Here is a 23886-nt window from a genome sequence, read left to right on the forward strand (position 1 = left end):
TTGTATTTTTAGTAGAGACGAGGTTTTGCTTCACCATGTTGGCCAGGCTGGTCTTGAACTCTGACCTCAAGTGATCTGCCTGCCTTGGCCTCCCACAGTGCTGGGATTACAGGTGTGAGCCACCGTGCCTGGCATAGAAAACGTGTCTTAATGGCCTCAGGAAGTTTTGTTTGCTTTCTTGCGTCTTAGTTCCTTCATTGGGCTACTCTTTAAGATAATCCTATTTAAATTTAAAAACAAAACAACCCCACCCCTCAAACCAAACAAGGACTCATGTGTTTTCCTCTTAAATATTTTCTGGGTATTCACTACATAAAGATTTTTAGATAAAGGTCTCTTTCTCTCTCTCTCTCTCTTTCTTTTTCTTTCTTTCTTTCTTCTTTTTCTCCTGCTAGGCTCCAGTAGTCTGCCCACCTCAGCCTCTTAAGTAGCTGGGACACCACCACGCCGGGCTAATTTTATTTGTAGAGACACTATGTTGGCCTGGCTTCAAGTGATCCTCCCTCCTTGGCCTCCCAAAGTGTTGGGGTTACTGGCAGGAGCCACTGTGCTTGGCCGGAGGTCACTATTCTCAAACCTACAATCATGTCAGGGGAAACAAACAGGTAAACTGAGCATTACACAAGTCAAAATAATTTAAATGTTACAACATACAAGTAACATACTGAAAAGGTAGAGTCTGGCCAGGGTATAGTGGAAGTCTCTATGCAGCAGTAAGCCAAAAATGTCAATATTCAAAGATTGGCAAGGAAGGCCCTGATTGGCAAGGAAGGCCCTGAAGTATGTATTTTTAAACACTTATCCATTAAAACAGTTTGGCTGGATCATATAGTTAGAAAGATTGTTTTAGGAGAGAGGATTAAAAGCAATACATTTTATTTTTTATTTACTTTTTGAGATGGAGTCTCGCTCTGTCTCCCCCAGGCTGGAGTGCAGTTGTGAGATCTTGCAGCCTCTGCCTCCCGGGTTCAAGTGATTCTCCTGTCTCAGCCTCTCAAGTAGCTGGGATTACAGTGTACACCACTACTACCCGGCTAATTTTTTGTATTTTTAGTAGAGACAGAATTTCACCATGTTGGCCAGGCTGAGTTTGAACTCCTGACCTCAGGCCATCCACCCACCTCAGCCTCCCAAAGTCCTGGGATTACAGGAGTGAGCCACCATGCCTGGCCCAATATATTTTATTATTTTTTATTTTTGAGATAGGGTCTCACTCTGTTGCCCAGGCTGGAGTGCAGTGGCATGATCTCGACTCATGGCAACTCTGCCTCACAGGCTCAAGCGATTCTGCCTCAGCCTCCTGAGCCGAGTAGCTGGGATTACAGGTGCATGCACTGCACCGGTAATTTTGTATTTTAGTGGTGGGGGGGGAGGGGTGGGGGCGGGTTCTAGCATGTGCCAGCTGGTCTTGAACTCCTGACCTCAAATGATCCACCCGCCTCGGGCTCCCAGTGTACTGGGATTATAGGTGTGAGCCATTGTGCCCCGCCCTAATACATTTTATTTTTGCCCTTAGTACTGTAACACATTTGGATCCACAAAGAACCTGTTATGATGTTAATTGACTTTAGAAAACATTTTATCACAGCGTGGTGTTAGTATGTTATGTCCTAGGAGCAGTGAGTTGCCCAATCAGAAATTTACACTAGCAATCCAATCAAGAAGCCCACACTTCACAAGTGACTACTAGAAGCCCTTGTTATCCATAGCTCAATCAACACAGACTTTGCCAGTTAGCTTAATAAATGTCAAATGTGTTTCCATTGGTGACATGAACAGCTTGCTAGTAATATTAACGATGCAGACACAAGCTCTTATTTGTGAATTCAGCACCAGTCACTGTCCATTCTTACAAGAGGTTTAAGAATGTAACCAGCCCTGTAACCTGTACTTGTATGGACAGTACCCAGAACTTGATCCTGTGTCCAGCCATTATTAGTACGGAGGACTGATTGCCTGATCCTGATCAGAAGGGTGACAGAATTTTGTCCCCAGCGCTTGACACAGACACCTCAAGTGGCCCTTTCATGAAAGGGTGGTCAGATCACCAAAAGGGAGAGAAAGCTGGGACACTCCATTAAGCTTACAGAGCAGATTGTATAAACTGTTGTGCCACTGCTTGCTGATAAACGTTTAATAAATGATTCTGTGTGATGCAAATTAGGTCTGAGCTTTGCATTCATACTGAGTGTGTAGTAGATACCATTATCTACCAAAAAGAGTCTGAGTGGTAAATGACAAAATTGGTTGTCACTGAAAAGTAAAGACTTCTGGTACTTTTGAGTTAGTCCCAAATAACATCACTCAATCATCACCTATTTATCAAAGCAAGTTTATTTGATTACTTATTCCAGGCAAATAATGAGGGTCATGTGTACAACTAAGAAATCAGACAATCCAAATAAAAGGCAGTGTAAATTAATATGAACTACACAAACAGCTAGCTAGAAAGGAACAGCAGCTGCATTCATTTTACATAGTACTGTGGAGTGATGTAGCACCATTAATCTCAAAGATATCCTAAGTACTTTCTAAGATACATGGGTCTTCGTTCAAATGTAGCAATAGCTTAAAAATTATAGCAAGCTTGATGATCATCTTATGTTCAACTAATTTCAAATATAAAAGTATATCTGAAAAATTATTTCAGAAAAAATAGGGGCCAGGAACAGTGGCTCAGGCCTGTAATCCCAGTACTCTGGGAGGCCAAGGGCAAGTGCATCACTTGAGGTCAGGAGTTTGAGACCAGCCTGGCCAACATGTTGAAACCCCGTTTCTACAAAAATACAAAAATTAGCCGGGCGTGGTGGCGGGTGCCTGTAGTCCCAGCTACTTGGGAGGCTGAGGTAGGAGAATCGCTTGCACCTGGGAGGTGGAGGTTGCAATGAGCCAAGATTGCACTACTGCATTCCAGCCTTCCAGCCTGGGTGACAGAGCGAGACTCCGTCTCCAAAAAAAAAAAAAAGAAAAAAAAAAAAAAAAAGAATTTTGGGGCTTTGGGCCCTCGGAAAATAGGGAAAAAAAAAAAAAAAAAAAAAAAAAACACCATTATTGAGACTGGTTTTCTTCCATCATCTGCACTATTTGCTACTCTGACCAATTTAAATTCTAAGCTTTGGATGATTTAATAGGTAGTTATTTGACAACACGTACAATTTTATTTATACAAGTCCCCCCCCCACCCCCGTAAACTAACGCTCTTATATTTATTGGTCTGTTTAGTTTGTTCTGGCCTGAACTACAAACACAGAGGAGCAAAAGAGGTTTCATGCTACAGAACTCAACATTTTGGGATCTTTAATGATTTATTCTATTTTCTACCATTTCTAATGATCATTCTGAGCTATTGTACTCTGATAATATTGGGTTGAAATTTGTTGAACTAAAGTTTGACCCTGTTAACGAATCTAAGTTATCATGAGGTCATCTCTAAATTTAAGATTAAGCATTTTTCTAAATACCGAGGACTTTACAGTTTCATCTTAAATTATAAACTTAGAAATTCAGAATTCCAGAGTCCCTCACCAGCCCATTTTACTAGTTAGGAGCCACAGCACATTTTCAGAAATATATCACAGCAAAATCAAAAGGAGGAAATTATGTAATATTCTAGGATTATTCAATCCTGGTGGTTCCTAACCCTAACTCTCATACTTTTTTTGGGTAATGAACCACTTCGAGAAGCTGATCTAAACTATACACTTCCCCCGAGAAAAATCCATGTAAACTAGAACTTCTTATACACAATTACAAAGGATTCCCTAAGGGTTCATGATTCTCAAGTTAGGAATTCCTATTTCAAAGGTGTGGAATATAGTGGAAAATAAGTTTAGCCATTTTGATATTGCCCATCTTTACCTAATTGCTACTATAGTGAAGTAAGCATTTTAATAATGCTACTAAATTGCTGCTTTAAAACAAAGCACTCATTTTAAACACTAATAAAGACTTTTAAAATTCATTCTCCTGGCTAAGCGTGGTAGATTATGCCTGTAATCCCAGCACTTTGGGAGGCCGAGGCAGCCAGATCACTTGAGGTCAGGATTTCAAGACTACCCTGGACAACATGGTGAAATCTCATTTCTACTGAAAATACAAAAATTAGCCGGGCATGATGGCACAGGACTGTAATTCCAGCTATCTGGGAGGCTGAGGCAAGAGAATCACTTGAACCCGGGAGGCAGAGGTTGCAGTGAGGTGAGATCATGCCACTGTGCTCCACCCTGGGTGACAGAGTGAGATTGTCTCAAAACAAACAAACAAACAAACAAAAAAACAAGTCATTCTCCTGTCCCAGTTTTACAAAGTTTTAAGCCATGTACCTCTATCTTAAATTGGTTAAGTCCCTAAGGTTTAAGCTAGAAGATAACTGTTTTCCTTTCATACATGTTCTCCAGAGCTACTGAAAAATGAGCAAATTAAAATGTAATGCCCTTGTGAAAATGAACATGTGTCTGTCTATATACTGAAGAACAGATTATTTGACTTTATAAAATATACTTCTAGGTATTTTTTCACACTTGAAAACAAACACGGCCAGGTGCAGTGGCTCACGCCTGTAATCCCAGCACTTTGGGACGCTGAGGTGGGTGGATCACCTGAGGTCAGGAGTTCAAGACCAGCCTGGCCAACATGGTGAAACCCTGTCTCTACTAAAAATACAAAAATTAGCTGGCCGCGGTGGTGGGCGCCTGTGATCCCAGCTACTTGGGAGGCTGAGGCAAGAGAATCGCTTGAACCTGGGAGGCAGAGGTTGCAGTGAGCCGAGATCGTGCCACTGTACTCCAGCCTGGGCAACAAGAGTGAAACTCCATCTCAAACAAAACAAACACATGTACTTAGTGCCTCTGATCAAACACAAAATCCCAGATCATACTTTCTCCTTTTTCACTTGGAACCAGTACAATGGAAGCTTCCCACCAAGTTAACGAAATGTACTCAAAGTTCTACCTACTGGTCAGTATAGAAAACATTTTATTTCTGACAAACCCCAACATCTCAGAAGCATTTTATCAACTCCTCAGTTACCAAACAGGTTGAAGAATGCTATCTTTGAGGACTCTAATGTTGACTCATTTACATGTTGAATGGGCTCTTTAATCTAAAATAAACGTCTATCCTATAGTACAAGATTAGACTTGCTGCTTCCTTATTAAAGAAAAACTCCACTAGTCACTCCAAAGAATCTATTTATATAATAGGGTAAACATGGATATAGAAGGAATTCCTAAAGATACTCTGAAGGCTGATTTAAAAGCAAGAGATTATTAAGCAGAAATGCATACACATCAAGTATATAAAATTTAATCAAATTCCTTACTAAAGTTTTCAAAGGTTGAAGTCAGGTGATAATTATTCAGTTCTTTCATAATCATTCATTTTTGCTCAAATAAGAGTATTTGTAGAACAAATCCCAACATTTCTGAATAAAGGGAAAGAGTCAGCTAAGACAACAGCTTTGCCAAGGAAGCTACAACTTGGTTATGTGATTTTATTCTTATCTTTTGCTGCTATATAAAAAGGGAATAATAGAACAAACATTTTTTCCTTGTTGTTCTTTACTTCTAAGACTCTTTTCATGTTTTCCATGGTACAAGGTAAACATTAGAATTTACATTTCGGAGACCTAAGGGGCAAGGAACAGGAGTGGGACCTGGAGGATACGGCTCTCTGGCAATTCAGGAATTTCAACTCAATGGTAAAGGGCTTGCAAGAGAAAATGGACTGCTATTTCTCCACTTGCTAGATGGCATCCCGTGAGTCCTATAATACACAAAGTATCTTCCCCACACTACTCAATGTACCATTTTGGGTTTTTCCTACTGGACCTACTAAATGCTGAGTGAAATCTGAAGAAGGTGGTAGATACTAGCATTCCTGGCTGTGTAATCTTACACATTTTCATTTTAAATATAATAATTCAAGCATAATCCATATTTAAAAAATTAGACTAAGGAGAGACAATAAAGGTTTTAAACGTTTCTCTTTGAAAAGATGATATCTTACAGTACATACAAAAATACTCTGAAAATACATACGACTTCATTTACAAAACACTGAATCAACATATTACAAGAATTACATGGTTATGGATTTTAATAAACTGAGCATGCATTCATGAAACTTAAAAAATATTAAGAAATGCATTGAAAAAAGCAGCGTAAAAAAAGACAACTCATACAGTTAAATAAAAATTACAAAGGTCCTGAGCCAATTAATGGTTGGTAACAATGTCATTCAAAATGCCTTTAGGTTTCAATAAAATCCACTGCTTATTTCTGCATGCCTAGTCCGTGAAGAAACTATTTGAAGTTGTGGCATAAATAATGGTCAGGAATTATCATGCCAAGTTAATTTTACACCTCAAAAATACAAGTTTGCCATACTTAAAGGTATCTTATTGTTGATGCTGGAATGAGTTGCCCCTCAGTAAAAAATACCAGTCAACTAACAAGAATGGCATGAAATAGGATATGTAACAATTTTACCATTCATATACTGACTTTCAGTATCCTGGTTATATTTTGATTTTTAATAAAGATGCATTTCAAAGGCCTCCATGGGAGGCAATATATAAAGAATTTATGGTGCCCAACTCTTCTGTAATCACTGGACTAATCTTCCCTGGTAACTATGCAACATTTGGATAGAAAGGCACACAAAAAAGTTTAAATATTTCATGTGCCAATCTGGAAAAAAATAATTTAAATCAACAGAACAGACAGTACATCTACACAAATGAGGAAAGCAGAAAAGATACCTCACATTCATTTCTCTCAGGTTTCACAAAGTGGCTTCAATGCTAAAGTAAATGTATTCACATTTGGAAAATACAAGATAATTTTTTTGTTTGTTTTCAATTTTTTTAGCTCTATACAATGATCACAAGACAAAAAACAAACAAACAAACAAACAAACAAAAAAACAAAACAAAAAAAGGAGTTCAGGACTTGTTATCAGTGTCCAAGTGGCTAAGAACTGGTTCCCATAACAAGCATTGAAAGTTAAGGCAGTAAAACCCCCAAATGCAAAGCTGTAATACTGTAGATGGCAATTTGACAGCAGGTGATCCTCAGAGAAGTGTATGTAGCAATCAGTGAGAGAATGCTACAGCATCTGCAGGTCAAAGTGTGATAGTTCAAAAACCACTTCAAGGTTATTAGGCTGAAGGCTGTAACGTTCACCTTATTTCACGTATGACAGCCACTTCTATTTGAAAACAAGTGGCTGCATCTATGCCACTAAATGACTGCTTGTTCACTTAAGTGAGGAGGCACTGCTTTTACCGATTAAGGGTCAGTCGAATGGAATTTTTGATGACACGGATGTTATTTGCTGGAACTGGAGATGATGAATCTGGTAGTTCTTTACTGGGTAGTCTCTGTTAGAAAGAAAGAGGAAACAAAAAAGGAAAAGCACATCATATATATTATAAAGGCCCAGCTAGAAAGTCAGTCACAAAGTTTTTCTCCCAATCTGTCTAGCTCCTAAACACTCAAGTATGCAATGAATATTTCCTTCCAGTGTTCATAGGGAACTCTTGCTTTCAGAACTACTACTTCTTTTTACAGTCAGAGGTGAAAAGCAGAGGGATAAGAGAAAGGGCAGAAGTGGCAGGAATGTGAATATGTACAGGAAAAGAGGAACTGCCATGCCTGGATCGAGAAATGCATAAAGAACACAGTCCTTAAGGTCAAGCAAAAAAAAAAAAAAAAAAAAAAGAAGCGCATGGTGACTAAACAGGAAGCTCTTGGGGTGTGAAGTGAAAAATGAGTGTGTGTAGTAGAGAAAAATTTAATATCTGAGAGTGATGTTCCTCAATTTGTTTCTGTAATACATTCATGGAGAAGAACAGACTCAATCTCTGAGATACTTAAGTTCTCAGGAAAACCAAACTTTGTACTTAGGCTAGATAACTTTGATGGTTATGAAATTCAGGGACATCAGTTTGAGGGACTCTGAGGCCACTAAAGATTATTACATAAAGAAGGCAAAATCTAGGACCAGGCATGGTGGTTTCACGCCTGTAATCCCAGCACTTTGGGAGGCCGAGGTGGGAGACTCACTTGAGGTCAGGAGTTCGAAAGCACTCCACTACAAATACAAAAATTAGCCACTACAAATACAAAAAGATCGCGTCACTGCACTCCAACCTGGGCGACAAGAGTGAGACTCTATGTCAAAAAAAAAAGGGGGGGAAAGGCAAAATCTAGACTTGTGTAATGGGGATAGTTTCTTGTCAAGAGATGACTGCTTAATTCTCCTCTTGTTTTACCTTGGCTAAGCCAGTATCTGTATCATATCTATATGCATTAAAACAATTATGAACAATTTCAGATATACAAAGAAGTAGAGAACAGGGCAATAAGGACTTAAATGCCAAAACCAAGTCTCAGACATTATTAAAATTTTGTTGCAATTGTTTGGTGTACCCACTTTCCCTTTAGACTTGATATATTAAAAAGTCCAGATATGTCATTTCACTCTTTTGTACTTTAATATCCATCTCAAAATTTGTTCTTCCACCATCACACATAATTACATATTCATATTTTTTGTAATGTAATCTTATGTTAAAGGCTCAAATTCTACAAATAATAGCCTGTGAGTATACTATTTTGCTTCAGAATAGTTAATACATCCTGGAGAACCTGGCAGGGTAACAGCTGATGATGAGAAGCACTTTACTATTTAATGGCGGGGGGTGGGGTGGTAAGAGGGGGGTGAAAATAAGCCATTCTGTTCACTACAAACTCTCAGAGAAGGGCTTTCTCTAGTTACACAAGGCTGGTTTTGAGTACTTGCTTTTAGCATACCACACTTAATACTACATACTATTAGTTATAAAAGTAATTCTTCAAATAATCAATTTAAATTACAATTCAGGGGCATTTAGCTCATGTTTTAAAGGTACTTACTATATATACCACTACATTTGGTTCCTTAAAATATTAACACATATGGTTCCTAATTGTCAAACCTATGTTTTGACAGTAAGCAATAGTACACAACAGAGATATACCTCCAGGTGCCTGGTAAGAAATTAATGTGCTGAGCATCCAACTGCTTCTTTAAAGATTAAAAAAAAAAGGGTGAATATAATCTAAATAGATAATAATTATTGTCTTAAACTACTGCCTCTTTTTTAGACTTTTGAGGTACCTACATTCACAACTATATACTTTGCTATATCCAACCCCAACTATATATACTGCTAGTCCTTGAGGACAGGGACAAAATCTTACTTTTTCCCAGTGCTAGGCTCTTGATAAGCCTTTTGTACTTGTAGATTACCTATGAGTTTTTACCTATGTACTGTACCTGTGAACAAGACTATTTTGTTACCTTTTTGCGTGATGTATCAATAGTTGGAATAGGCATAGATTCTCCTCCAATGGCATCCTAAAAACAGAAGAATCAACACAAGTGAAAACTAACTTTCCTATATGCAAACACTTATTTCTACTTAAAACCTAACTAAAATCTGACAGTAGATCTAATCTGACCTACTTTCTAACATGGCACTTTTCCTGATACATGGCACTTTACAGTAAATATTCTGAAGCACACTATTAATATATTTACCACTGATCTTCTTTTTCTTTCTTCAGCAGCGCGGGGGTCCTTAAATGTTGATTCAAGTCGAATAAACTAAAATATAAACATTGAAATAAACTGCTATTATGTACCTACAAAAAACCATACAAATCTATATAAACTGGAAGACTAATTATCGGTTACGCTATTATAAAAATTACTATAAATATGGGTTGGTAAGAAAAGATAATTTAAATTAGATTGAATTCAACTGCCATCGTTAATTTCTACAGTTTGGGTGATCTTTTTGGTTAAATCAATTCAGATTCTAACAAATATAGTTTTACTACCACCTACTGGAGGCAGGGCATATCAACACACAAGAAATGGGATTTTGTTATCAGTAATGACTTCTGTAAGTCAAGGAGAAACTCAGACCAATCATTCAAATTTTCAGACACATTAGTAATTTCAATTTAGGATGAGCAATTAATATTGTTCCTTTAATATTTGGGTAAATATTCTTTTCAGTCAACTCCTAACAGAACACCAAAGCTATGGAAAATTGTTTCTTTAGTATTAACTATAAAAAATATCAACTACTGAATCACCACAAAAGTTGTAACTTTACCTTTTCTATGTCTTTCAACCTCTTAGGAGTCCCATCTATGGATGGGGAATGGGCTCTCTTGGGTGTAACAGTCTTAGTTATATTTGACATTCCATTCAGATGCGGTTGTCCCTGGGCAGGGTTGTGAGGTGTTGTGATTCTAGGAATGACATTTCGTCCTACTACGGTAGGAATGGTACACACAGCAGGGGATGATACAGCTTTTACTGAGTCAACTTCTGAAAAGGAGAAAAGGATTTTAATAATTAAACATTTATGTAATTTTTTTTTTCTTGAGACGGGATCTCTCATTCCCATCACCCAGGCTGCACTGCAGTGGCTTGATCATGGCTCACTGCAGCCTCGACTTACCAGGCTCAGGTGATCCTCCCATCTTAGCCTCCCAAGTAGCTAGGACTACAGGTGTGTGCCACCATGCCTGGCTAATTTTTTGTAAATAGAATTATTAATACATACAAGTTTAGATACCTACTTGCACCAATGACCGGAATGGAAAGTCCTTGGGCTGGTGGTACACTCAGTGGCTTCTCCACAATTACAGCAGCAGGCTCAGCACTATTCCTAATGAAAGTGTTAAATTATCATCAATAAATGATTTAAATATTACTTTTTTTCTCCTTTTTTGACAACGGCCTCACTCTACTGCCCAAGTTGGAGTGCAGTGGCACAATCACAGCTCACTGCAGCCTGAACCTCCTGCACTCCAGTAACTCTGCCACCCCAGCCTCCTAGGTAGCTAGCAATATAGGTGTGTGCCATCATGTCTGGCTAATTTTTAAAATTTTCATTTTTGTGGAGACAGGATCTCACTATGTTGCCCAGGCTGGTCTTGAACTCCTGAGGCTCAAGCAATCCTCCTGCCTCACCCTCCCAAAGTGCTGAAATTATAGATGTGACCCACCATGCCTGGCCCCATTAGTTATTTAAAACACTCTTTTTTGCAACATTTACCACTGCCATCTTTTTTTTTTTTTTAGACATGGTATTGTTCTGTCACCTAGGCTAGAGTGCAGTGGCATGAACACACGGCTCACTGCAGCCTCAACCTTCCGGGCTCAAGCAATTCTCCCACCTTGGCCTCCCGAGTAGCTGGGACTACAAGTGTGTACTACCACACCGAGCTAATTTTTGTTTGTTTTTGTTTTGTTTGGGATGGAGTCTTGCTCTTGTTGCCTAGGCTGGAGTGCAATGGCACGATCTCGGCTCACTGCAACCTCCACCTCTTGGGTTCAAGCGATTCTCCTGCCTCGGCCTCCCAAGTAGCTGGGATTACAGGCACACGCCACCACACCCTGCTGATTTTTGTATTTTTAGTAGAGATGTGGTTCTGCCATGTTGGCCAGGCTGGTCTCAAACTCCTGACCTCAGGTGATCTGCCCGCCTCAGCCTCCCAAAGTGTTGGGATTACAGGCGTGAGCCACTGTGCCTGGCCAATCAATTTTTGTATTTTTTTGTATAGACAGGGTTTCGCCATGTTGTCCAGGCTGGTCTTGGAACTCCTGGCTCCAGCAATCCGCCTGCCTTGACCTCTCAAAGTGCTAGGATTACAGGCCTGAGCCACCATGCCTGGCCACACCTGTTGGCTCAGGCCTGTACTTTAACATTTCATTGAAATAAAAGGGGGGAAAAAGGCAGAGGAGCCAGTAAGAAGAGAAAAATTTAAGCAAAAAATGTGTACGTTTCTGTGTACCTATCTAGTCCCATATGCTCATAAGCCTATACCATCTCCCACAGGATTACCGCGAGTTATTTCTAAACAAGAAAGTGACCAGCAGCCTGTAAAATAAAATCTTTTAACAATTTAAAAAGGCAGTAGCAGAGGTATAGAAAAGTTCACATTACCCTCAAATAAACTGAACAGAAAACCAAAAGGACACATTTGAAATAAAGACAGACCTTTCTGTTTCTCCTACAGACGGGCTATCAGACTTGGACGCTGGAGAATTAAAAGGTGTTCCATTATCAGTATCTCTGGAGCTATCCAGACAACTGCTATCCAGAGATGATCTTTTGGATAGAAGTCCGCCTGAGCTTCGACTGACATCAGAGAGACTTTGCTGAAAGAAGGGAATGATTTTAGGATTTCAAAATGCAAATGAGAATATAAAGATTGGTTTCAATTCTGACAGTCACTTAAGCAAATTATCTCTTGTGATTAATGAAAATGAGATTTTAGTCCTAGATTGAACTGCCTATATCTTCCTTATTTTTCTCAATAGGTTTGGGAGCTGTTAAGAACGCAAATTTGGTCCCAGATCATTTGTCTGAGTAAAGCCATACTGGAGGGTTAACATTACAAACTCAAACTCACCTTTTTCTTCTTTTGAAGAATTTCTGCAGGAAGGTAGTGGTGAAGTTGTTTCTTCTTTACATGAGTTGCTTCAATTTTCATTCCCTCCTTTAGCATATTTATATTGTTTGCCTGTCTGTATACTGTAACAATGTTAATATGTTAAATGGGAAACTTCTTTCTGAACCAAGAGTTCTGCCTAATTTTTCTGAAATGCATACACCTTTACTATCTCCCTGCTATCACCACCAGCCACCCACCCACAACCCTCTCACAAAACAAGTATTTTTAATACATTTCCATCACATCACAATCCTATTCATGAATCCACTAGTTTTTCTTTTTTTGAGATGGAGTTTTGCTCTTGTTGCCCAGGCTGGAGTGCAATGGCGCAATCTCGGCTCACCACAAACTCTGCCTCCTGGGTCCAAGTGATTCTCCTGCCTCAGCCTCCCAAGTAGCTGGGATTACAGGCATGCACCACCACGCCCAGCTAACTTTTTGGATTTTTTGTAGAGGCAGGGTCTCTCCATATTGGTCAGGCTGGTCTAGAACTCCCGACTTCAGGTGATCCGCCCACCTCGGCCTCCAAAAAGTGCTGGGATTATAGGCGTGAGCTACTGCACCTAGCCGTGAATCCATTAGTTTTTTCATGTCTACCTTCTAAGACTTTCTCATAATCAAACCTTATTAACAGAATAAGTATATTTAAAAAAAGGTATTTTCCAGATTTTATTTTCTGATATTTTCCCAAAAGGCAATCTCTCCTTATAATTACTTGCCCAAGTCTAAGCTACTTCTTTTTTTTATTTTTTGACACAGAGTCTCACTCTGTCACCCAGGCTTGAGTGTAGTGGCACAATCTTAACTGACTACATCCTCTGCCTCCTGGGTTCAAGTTATTCTCCTGCCTCAGCCTCCCCAGTAGCTAGGACTAGAGGTGCATGGCACCACACCCAGCTACTTTTTGGAATTTTTGTAGAGACAGGGTTTCACTGTGTTGGCCAGGCTGGTCTCAAACTCCTGACCTCAAGTGATCCACCCGCTTTGGCCTCCCAAAGTGCTGGGATTACAGGTGTGAGCCACTGCACCTGGCCTTCTAAGCTAATTCTTAGGCCAAATATCCAAGATGCAATTCAAGCTGTCCTCCTCCTCCATGAGAATTTACTACTGCAGCTACCACACCAACCACAGAATGACAGACTTCAGGAACCATCTTACAAATACATCCTTATTGTACAGTTGAAAAAAGGAGGCTAAACAGCCTTGAAAGCCTTGCCAGGATCAGAATCCATACAGCCCTACATTCTCATTCTAGTGCTTTTCACACCTTATAAGAAAACAGCTTTTATTAACACACAAATTTCTTAAAATGTTTTAATTGTAAATATACCCAATGAGAAAACAGGTTTTATTAACTACCACACAAATTTCTTAATATGTTTTAATTGTAAATATACTCAATGAGACACTGAAGACAGGGATGGGAGGCTTGTTTTTCACAGCAAGTACTGTGAGATGTGGTAAATTATTTAATCTCTTGGGGCCTCAGGTTTCTTCATCTGAAAAATAGTATCTTATAAATTTATAATAAACTATGTCCCAATCTTCTTTTTAAAAAATTTAAGCCCAAATTAAAACGGAAAAATTTATGGCGAATGTTTTTATTCCAGATTGCTTATAAAAGAGTTACCAAGAATGCTTGTTCAAGTTGTAGATTCTCTGGCTCCCTCCCCAGAGTGTGATTTAGTGGTTCTAAGGTGAAACATAGGAATCTGCATTTTCTTTTTTCTGAGATGGAGTCTTGCTCTTGTTGCCCAGGCTGGAGTGCAATGGTGAGATCTCAGCTGACTGCAACCTCTGCTTCCCAGGTTCAAGTGATTCTCCTGCCTTAGCCTCTGGAATAGCTGGGATTACAGGCGCCCACCACCACACCCGGCTTATTTTTGTATATTTGGTAGAGATGGGGTTTCACCATGTTGGCCAGGCTGGTCTCAAACTCCTGACCTCGGGTGATCCTCCTGCCTTGGCCTCTCAAAGTGCTGGGATTACAGGCGTTAGCCACCGCGCCCAGCCAGGAATCTGCATTTTCATAAATATGAGGGCTCTTTGAAAAGAATTCAGAAAACCCAGATGAGCCAAACCAATACTTTTAATAGTATGAATGTATTCCAGATTCTTCAAGATAAATAACCCCAAATTTATAACAGATACATTAAGATATTCCAGAGTTGTGACTAGAGGGCTGGATGTGAAAGACATACTTTTCACTGATCCTGAAATATATTCAGCAATTCTGTACTTACTGATATTTATACCATATCAAAAACATAAAAGTCTGGCCAGGTGCAGTGGCTGACATCTGTAATCCCAGCACTTGAAGAGGCCAAGATGGGCAAATTGGTTGAGCCCAGGAGTTCAAGACCAGCCTGGGCAACATGGCAAAATCCTGCCTCTATTTAAAACAAACAAACAAAAAACCCATAAAAATCAAGTTTTTATTTTTTGAGAGAGGGTCTCACTTTGTCACCCAGGCTGGAGAGCAATGGCGCAATCTCAGCTCACTGCAGCCTTGACCTTCTGAGTTCAAGCGATTCTCCCGCCTCAGCCTCCCAGATAGCTGGGACCACAGGCACAATACCTGACAAACTTTTTTTTGTATCTTTTGTAGAGATGGGGTTTCACCATGTTGCCCAGGTTGGTCTCGAACTCTTGAGTTCAAGAGATTCACCAATCCCAGTCTCCCAAAGTATTAGGATTACAGGCGCTTGTGAGCCACCGCGCCTGGCAAAAATCAAGTCATCTTTATTACTGTGATCACAAACCCTGGTTGTACATACAAAGAGCTTTCCTTTCTTTGTGTTTTAAAACAGATAACATTCAGCCAGGCGAGGTGGCTCACGCCTGTAATCCCAGCACTTTTAGGAGGCTGAGGCAGGTGGATCAGTTGAGGTCAGGTATTCGAGACCAGCCTGGCCAACATGGTGAAACTCTGTCTCTACTAAAAATACAAAATTAGCCAGGCCTGGTGGCACGTACCCGTAAGTCCAGCTACTTGGGAGGCTGGGGCATGAGAATCACTTGAACCCCAGAGGCGGAGGTTGCAGTGAGCTAAGATCACACCACTGCAGTCCGGCCTGGGTGACAGAGTGAGAGACTCTGTCTCAAAAAATAAAGACTTGATTTTTATGGGTTGATTTTTATTTTATTTCATAAAATAAAACAGATAACATTCACATGCTACAAAACTCAAAGCATTGAAGAGTATTCAGTGATGTCTCCTTATCCTGCACCCTGACCTAGAAGCAACGAATCTTGCCATTGTTTTTAAACTAAGTATCCTTCCAGAGATATTCTATGCATTTGTAAGCAAATGTGTATTTATCTTTTCTTTTTATGTAAATAGCACAGTGTACACAGTGTTCTGTAATTGTACCCCCCACTTAATATACCTTGGAAATTGCTTCATAATGCTTTTTTTTTTTCTTTGTTTGGAGACAGTCTCACTCTGTGGGCCAGGCTGGAGTGCAGTGAGGCGACCTCAGCTCACTGCAATCTCCTCCTTCCAGGTTCACGCAATTTTCCTGCCTCAGCCTCCCAAGCAGCTGGCAACCACCACCACACCCCACTAACTTTGTATTTTTAGTAGAGACAAGGTTTCACCATATTAGCCAGGCTGGTCTCGAACTCCTGACCTCAGGTAATCTGCCCACCTCCGCCTCCCAAAGTGCTGGGATTACAGGCGTGAGCCCCGCACCCGGCTCCTTTCCTGTTTTAACAGCAATATGGATATGCCATGTTCACTTAACCAATTGTGGAACTTTAATAGGTACAGCCAGCCAGATTGTAGGCAGATGACACTGAGTAATAGCCAGGTTTGAGAGTCACAGCTCTATGATGATGAAGTCTTACCTGTATCAGTAAATGACTGTATATCATATGTCAAGTCTATGTTGACACTTTCTGCATTTTCTACTCTCCGAAAAATTATCCCAAGGAACCACATTGATACGTAATTGTTGCTATAAAGTAAAATTTAAGAATTTCCATTAATTATTATTATTATTTTACAATTTTACAGATGCTATTTCATAATTAAAACTTGGTCTCTATGTCTCTATCTCACAAATACAGATTTCAGTGGTCTGGCCAGATTCTTAAAAGTGACATCCAGAACTGGTAAGTTATCCCCCTGTTGTTCTAAGAAGGATTAAGTGGCTATGAAAATGACTTACTAAATATATTCTTAAAGATGCTCCAAATATTGTGATGGTGTTTTGCTGGGGTTTGTGGGCTACCAAAGTAGTTGCGTACTTATTTTTAATGCCTAGACACTCAAACTCAAATATATAATGTGTCATACTCCCATCAATGCCTGTTAAACAAAAATCTCATAATTACTCTGAAATGATGCATATGCCAAATAACATTATTTAAGAAATATAGTATTAAAAAACAATTAACTTACTCTTTATGATGTTCCTTATTCCCTGGGAATGACTGGGGATTCACATGGGCAAGAGTAATAAATTCATTCCGTTCCAAGTTTCCAACAAGTACACGGATTTTAGATTCTACTAATCCAACCCTAAAATAAACAACACAATTTATCTTACATCTACTTTAAATTTGAAAGTTATACTCAAGTAAACCAAACAGTATATTAACTATGAAGCTTTACATGTTCATTAAAAAATTTCAGGCTGGGTGCTGTGGCTCACATCTGTAATCCCAGCACTTTGGGAGGCAAGAGCAGGCGGATCGCCTGAGGTCAGGAGTTCAAGACCAGTTTTGGCCAACATGGCAAAACCCCGTCTCTACTAAAAATACAAAAAAATTAGCTGGGCCGTGGTGGTGGGTGCCTGTAATCCCAGCTACTTGGGAGGTTGAGGCAGGAGAATCACTTGAACCTGGGAGGTGGAGGTTGCAGTGAGCTGAGATCATGCCATTACACTCCAGCTGGGGCAACAGAGCAAGACTCCATCTCAAAAAAATAAAAAAGAAAAAAAAAAATTCAGGCCAGGTGCAGTGGCTCATGCTTGTAATCCCAGCACTTTGGAAGGCTGAGGTAGGTGGATCACCTGAGGTCAGGAGTTCGAGACCAGCCTGGCCAACATGGTAAAACCCTGTGTTTACTAAAAATAAAAAAAAAAAAATTAGCTGAGTATGGTGGCGCACACCTACATTCCCAGCTACTCTGGAGGCTGAGGCAGGAGAATTGCTTGAAGCTGGGAGGTGGAGGTTGCAGTGAGCTAAGATCACCCCACTGCACTCCAGCCTGGGTTCCATCTCTAAATAAATAAATAAATAAATAAAATAAAAATTTCAGCTCAATATATTAGGAACCCCATTTTAAATGCCATTGTAAATACAATTTATTTTATGTCAACTTTAAATATGAAAGCTACACTCAAGTAAACCAAACAGCATATTAGCTATGAATCTTTACATGTTCATTTAAAAATTTCAGCCCAATATACTAGGAACCCCATTTAAAATGCCATTGTAGTAAATGACAAGTTAGTAGATTTCTGTGTGTTCTTTTTTTTTTTAAATAGAATAATCTATTTAATGCATTCCTGAATCTAAAATACCTTGCTTTAGTTAAGACTATAAAACAGTCATGGCTTAGGGCATGAACAAAAACTACTGGTTAATCTAGTCCTGAATCTTTTTCTACCTTCAAATCTTATGTCTCAAACCTAAGGCTGGGCTAGGCCCATGCTTGTTAATCCCAGCACTTTGGGAAGCTGAGGCAGGAAGATCACATGAAGCCAGGAGTTCGAGATATAAGATTAAAAAAAAAAAAAAATCAGCCAGGCATGGTGGCATGGGCCTGCAGGCCCCAGCTACTTGGGGAGCTGAGGCAGGAGGCATTGCTTGAACCCAGGACTTTGAGGCTGCAGTATGATCATGCCACTATACTCCAGACTGGGTGACACTAAGACTCGTCTCTAAAAAATAAATAAATAAATCCTAAGGCTAAGATAAGTTTAAACAATGAAACTAATATTGGCACATAATATGTGAAACAATCTAAGTTTAAACAATGAAACTAATATTGGCACATAATATGTGAAACAATCAGCTAGACTTTGCATTTAAAAAAGAATTCACAGGCTGGGTGCGGTGGCCAACGCCTGTAATCCCAGCACTTTGGGAGGCCAAGGCAGGCGGATCATGAGGTCAGGAGATCGAGACCATCCTGGCTAACACGGTGAAACCCTGTCTCTACTAGAAATACAAAAAATTAGCCGGGCAAGGTGGCGGGCGCCTGTAGTCCCAGCTACTCGGGAGGCTGAGGCAGGAGAATAGCATGAACCCGAGAGGCGGAGCTTGCAGCGAGCTGAGATCGCGCCACTGCACTCCAGTCTGGGCGACAGAGCAAGACTCCATCTCAAAGAAAAAAAAGAATTCACTAAATTTGTATCAGATACTATCAAAATACAGTAAGTTTCATCAGATTTCTGCAATTTCATTTCTATCTCACTTAAGAAATGTGACCAATGGCAACTTACTTATTAATGACTTATGAATTAGAATAATTAGAAGAACATTTTAAGTTTTTTAAAAACATCAGCAAGAGCTTATACATTATAATTGTGTGTGCTTTAACAGTAAATCTACAAAAATCTGTGTTATTCCAGTGTCATCTAAACGACAGGTTGGCAAACTTTTTCTGTAAAGGGCTAAATAGTAAATTTTAGGGTTTCTGGGCCATACAGTCTTTGTTACACCTATTCAACTTTGCTGTCAAGCACAGAAGCAACCATAGATAATATGTAAATGAAGAAACATGGCTGTGTTCCAATAAAACTTTATAAATATAGGTGGCAGACTGAATTTGGCCTAGACCCTATTTTCTCTCTCCTGATCTATACAAACAAAATACTGTTTCAGTATCAGGATTATTTTCAGAGTCCCTTTAATTATCAATGAAATAAGGATTAAACTCTTGAAGCAAAAATAAAATAGTATTGCTGTTTTGCTTTTCCAGAAGTCAGACCCAAGGAAAGTACAACCATCTCTGGTGGTCTAATAGCTTCCGTCTGATAGAGCCAAGGATGTGAATATACGGGAGATAGAAGGGATAAATTTAGATGCACTAGAAAGAACACAGTACTTCTTGACCACAAATATCTCCTACCTGTTGACAGAAGCTTAATCGGAAAGATTTTAGCCATTATCTCCTAAATTAAAACGATATACAAGATGTCTTTTCTATTGAGTTTTGTGGGAGGTAAACATGATGGCAAAAATGAAAAACTTAGGCCAGGCGTGGTGGCTCACGCCTGTAATCCCAGCACTTTGGGAGGCTGAGGTGGGTGGATCACGAGGTCAGAAGTTCAAGACCAGCCTGCCCAAGATGGTGAAACCCCATCTCTACTAAAAATAGCCAGGCATGGTGGTGGGTGCTTGTAATTCCAGCTACTCTGGAGGCTGAGGCAGAGCATTGCTTGAACCCAGGAGGTAGAGGCTGCAGTGAGCCGAGATCACGCCACTGCATTCCACCGAGTGACACAGTGAGACTCTGTCTCAAAAAAAAAGAAAAAAAAGAAAAGAAAAGAAAAGAAAACTTAGATGGTGCTATCAGAATCATCCAAACTAGCTCAAAATTTTGCTTAAATCTGACTCCGAGAAGCAACAAGAAGCAAAATCTATACATGTATCTTTTGCTCATGTCCCTCCTGATTCTGAAACATTAATTTGATGGCGTATTTTAAACACTGAAGCTCCATGGTCATGCACAACAATCACCAGTAAGATATAATAATTTTACAGATCACTTGAGGTCAGGAGTTCGAGACCAGCCTGGCCAACACGGTGAAACCCCGTCTCTACTAAAAATACAAAATTAGGCACAGGGTATGGTAGTGCACACCTGCAGTCCCAGCTACTCAGGAGGCTAAAGCAGGAGAATCACTTGAACCCAGGAGGCGGAGGTTGCAGTGAGCCGAGATTATGCCACTACACTCCAGTCTGGGTGACAGAGGGAGACTCCTTCTCAAAAAAAAAAAAAGAAAAAAAGAAAAAAAAAGGCCGGGAGAGGTGGCTCAGGCCTATAATCCCAGCACTTTGGGAGGTTGAGGTGGGCAGATCACCTGAGGTCAGGAGCTTGAGACCAGCCTGACTAACATGGCGAAACTGAGATCACGACTCTGCACTCCAGCCTAGACAACAGAGACTCTGTCTCAGAAAAAAAAAAAAATAATAATAATTTTGAAAATCAAGCAAGAAAGTACTTTATAAATGGTAAAGCACCATATAAATAAGTTACTATCACCACACAGTAGGTAGAAAACTTGAAACAGAAGTCTTACCACTCTAGATGGTTTTCTTCCGTTGATGCGCTGGCAGTCAATACTATATAATGTCTGAAGAATTTTCAGCAACAATCAGAAAAAAAAGCCAGAAAAATTGTTACGGCCTGCTTTTTAATCATCCCCTTTTCTCCCTCCCTCTCATTGAAAAAATGAGCTAATAAAGGCACACAGTTTATGAAAATACTACAATTTATGCTCTGATTTCACAAAATTAATTCTAGGTCCACAAGTAAAAAACCCCCAAAAAGAATTCACTTTAAAAAGTCACTAGTACTGGATTAGATGTACTAGAATAAAGAAACACTTTTCCTCTAGGATTTTTGTTATCTATTCTCTCCTTGCTTAAGGAAATAAAAGAGCTTTCACCTACAGATATTAAACTATGTTTAACATTCTTCTTTAAAAAAAAAAAAATCACGATACATATAAATACAAAATTTCACAACCTATTACTTTTGAAGAGATTTTGGGGGCTCAAGTAGTTTGGACGCAATCTTCCTTGGAGAATTTCATCTGTGACTGCAAGACCTAAATTAAAAAAAAAAAAAGAAGGATTTTGAAAAGGGACCAGCTCTTAAATCACTCTACTACTGCAAAATCTCAAACTCCACCACACCAAATTATTATTATTTTTTCTTTTTTTGAGACAGAGTCTCACTCTGTCACCCAGGCTGGAGTGTGGTGGTTCTATCTTGGCTCACTGCAACCTCTACCTCCTGGGTTCAAGCGATTCTCCTGCCTCAGCCTCCTAAGTAGCTGGAATTAAAGGTGCCCACCACCATGTCCGGCTAATTTTCTTATTTTTAGTAGAGACAGGGTTTCACCATGTTGGCTAGGCTGGTCTTAAACTCCTGACCTCGGGTGTTCTGCTCGCCTTGGCCTCCCAAAGTGCTGGGATTATAGGCGTGAGCCACCACGCCCAGCCCACCAAAATCTTGAGTAACAAAATATAAACATATATTATGTTGTTTCTTAGAACACAAAAAATTAGGTTCAACCAGACTGGGCTGGCTCCATTTTCGGCCTTAATATAATCATATACTTTTGAAAACTCCTTACTAAAAACCAAAATAACCATACTTGAAAGAGTTTTTAGAAAAAATAGGTATAACTCTAACTGTCAATCCATAGCTGTAACAGAGAATAAAAACTGTCAACCAAAAACTTGTGGGAATATGTAAAGGGCAACAGGGCCACATGTTTACCTTGTTTAAATTCTTCTACCATTACTGTTCGAGTTGATGTGGACACATTATACGTAGAATTCTGTTGTGGGTAGGCAGGGGTGATTATGGGCATGAGATGATACCTATCTGATGGATTTACCTGTGAAATTAGAAGCAGAATAACTGATCTATTCTCCTATTTCAGTTGTCCTCATTTCATTTCCCCAAAAGTCTGAAGAATATGAAATATAAATTAAATACTACATTTCCTCAAGTTTAAGAAGTACATTTTCCCTCCCCAACTACATTTATTTTTGAAGTTGGATATGTCTCATAGTCAAAGTCAAAGGAAATACTACAGAAGTATATTTTTCCTCAGAAAAGCTGTTAAATTGATGTGCATCTTATAAACAATGATCTCTTATAATCAAGGAAATACAGTATTATAACTACAAAAAGCATTATCTGGTATCATGATTCTCAATCCTTTTTCACCACCCACTCAATGGATGACTTCCCCTTGGTTACCTAGAGGAATGAGCACTCACTCTAAAAGCAATTAAAATGCAAGATATGTGAGAATTATGCTATCTTGGAACAATGAATCTGCTTTAAATTGTATCTCAAAGTAAATCTTTTATTATACTTTAGTACTTTATTATTAGTAACCAATTACTTTTTTTTCTGAGACGAAGTCTCAACTCACCCAGGCTGGAGTGCAGTGGCACAATCTCGGCTCACTGCAACCTCTGCCTCTGGGGTTCAGGCGATTCTCGTGCCTCAGCCTCCAGAGTAGCTGGGACTACAGGTGTGCACCACCACGCCTGGCTAGTATTTTGTATTTTCAGTAGAGAGGGGGTTTCACCACGTTGGCCAGGCTGGTCTCGAACTCCTGACCTCAGGTGAACCACCCGCCTAGGCCTCCCAAAGTGCTGGGATTACAGGCGTGAATCATTGCATCCAGCCAAGTAACCAATTATTTTGAGAGAGTTTTCCACAATGGATTATGACACTGCCCTTGAGACACCCACTCATCTTACATGGGTGATTTTTAATGACATAACATTTGGATCAGCATCAGTGATCCAAATCATCTGCACAAAAAACAAAAAACAAAACAAAACAAAAACCACAGCAGAAGGAGCAGGAGGACAATAGTCATACAGAAGGAAGAACAGAGACAAGAGGAACTATCTTTAACTAGATTGTAATTTAGAGAAATGTCCTTTTCCTTAAAAGGTTTACAGAAACTCCATACTAAATCACATACCCGAGGATCCCAGACAGGCAAATTCAAATTGCTTTCTTCTGGTTGCTTCAGCAGCACAGGATTTGGCCATTCCCTGACATGAATAAGGCAAATTAACTTACACATGATCTCACTTCAGGTACTACATGGAACCTTATAATTATTAGATTGTTCTAACCTTCTAGAGCGAATGTTCTGGGTATTTGGTATTAAGGGGGAAAAAAAGGCCGAGCGTGGTGGCTCACACCTGTAATCCCAGCACTGTGGGAAGCTGAGGCAGGCAGATCACTTGAGCTCAGGAGTTCGAGACCACCCTGGGCATCATGGAGAAACCCTGTCTCTACTAAAAATACAAAAATTAGCCACGCCTACCGGCGCATGCTTATAGTCCCAGCTTCTCATGAGGCTGAGGTGGGAGGATCACTTGAGCCCAGGAGGCGGAGGCTGCAGTGAGCTGAGATGCAAGCACTCTAGCCTGGGCAACAGAGTGAGACCCTGTCTCAATTAAAAAAAAAAATAAAGAAGAAGAAATGGGCTAAGGAAGAAGGTAAGAAGGTATACAAAGGAAAGGCTGCTCATTTTAATGCAATGTTCTCTGAAAGGGCAAACATTACTTTCCATTAACTGTAACTAATTTGCACCTGAATCTTTCACTTCCTTCTCATTTGCTTTCATGGATTTAATTCTGA

General features: G+C 39.7%; 1 protein-coding gene across 1 annotated transcript in view; it reads right to left on the reverse strand.

Annotated features, from left to right (window-relative positions):
- Positions 1-5964: 5964 nt before the first annotated feature.
- Positions 5965-23886, reverse strand: part of PAPOLG (poly(A) polymerase gamma) — a 41676-nt gene continuing 23754 nt past the window's right edge. The window contains 13 exon segments of the mRNA XM_017849100.1: positions 5965-7381; positions 9346-9402; positions 9586-9651; positions 10169-10386; positions 10641-10729; positions 12065-12225; positions 12480-12601; positions 16371-16480; positions 16927-17046; positions 20780-20833; positions 21229-21310; positions 21988-22108; positions 23219-23291. Coding sequence (XP_017704589.1) covers positions 7283-7381; positions 9346-9402; positions 9586-9651; positions 10169-10386; positions 10641-10729; positions 12065-12225; positions 12480-12601; positions 16371-16480; positions 16927-17046; positions 20780-20833; positions 21229-21310; positions 21988-22108; positions 23219-23291 — 1372 coding nt within the window. The 3' untranslated portion in view covers positions 5965-7282.

This window comes from Rhinopithecus bieti, unplaced genomic scaffold (assembly GCF_001698545.2).
Source record: "Rhinopithecus bieti isolate Rb0 unplaced genomic scaffold, ASM169854v2 scaffold_30775, whole genome shotgun sequence".
NCBI lineage: Eukaryota > Metazoa > Chordata > Mammalia > Primates > Cercopithecidae > Rhinopithecus > Rhinopithecus bieti.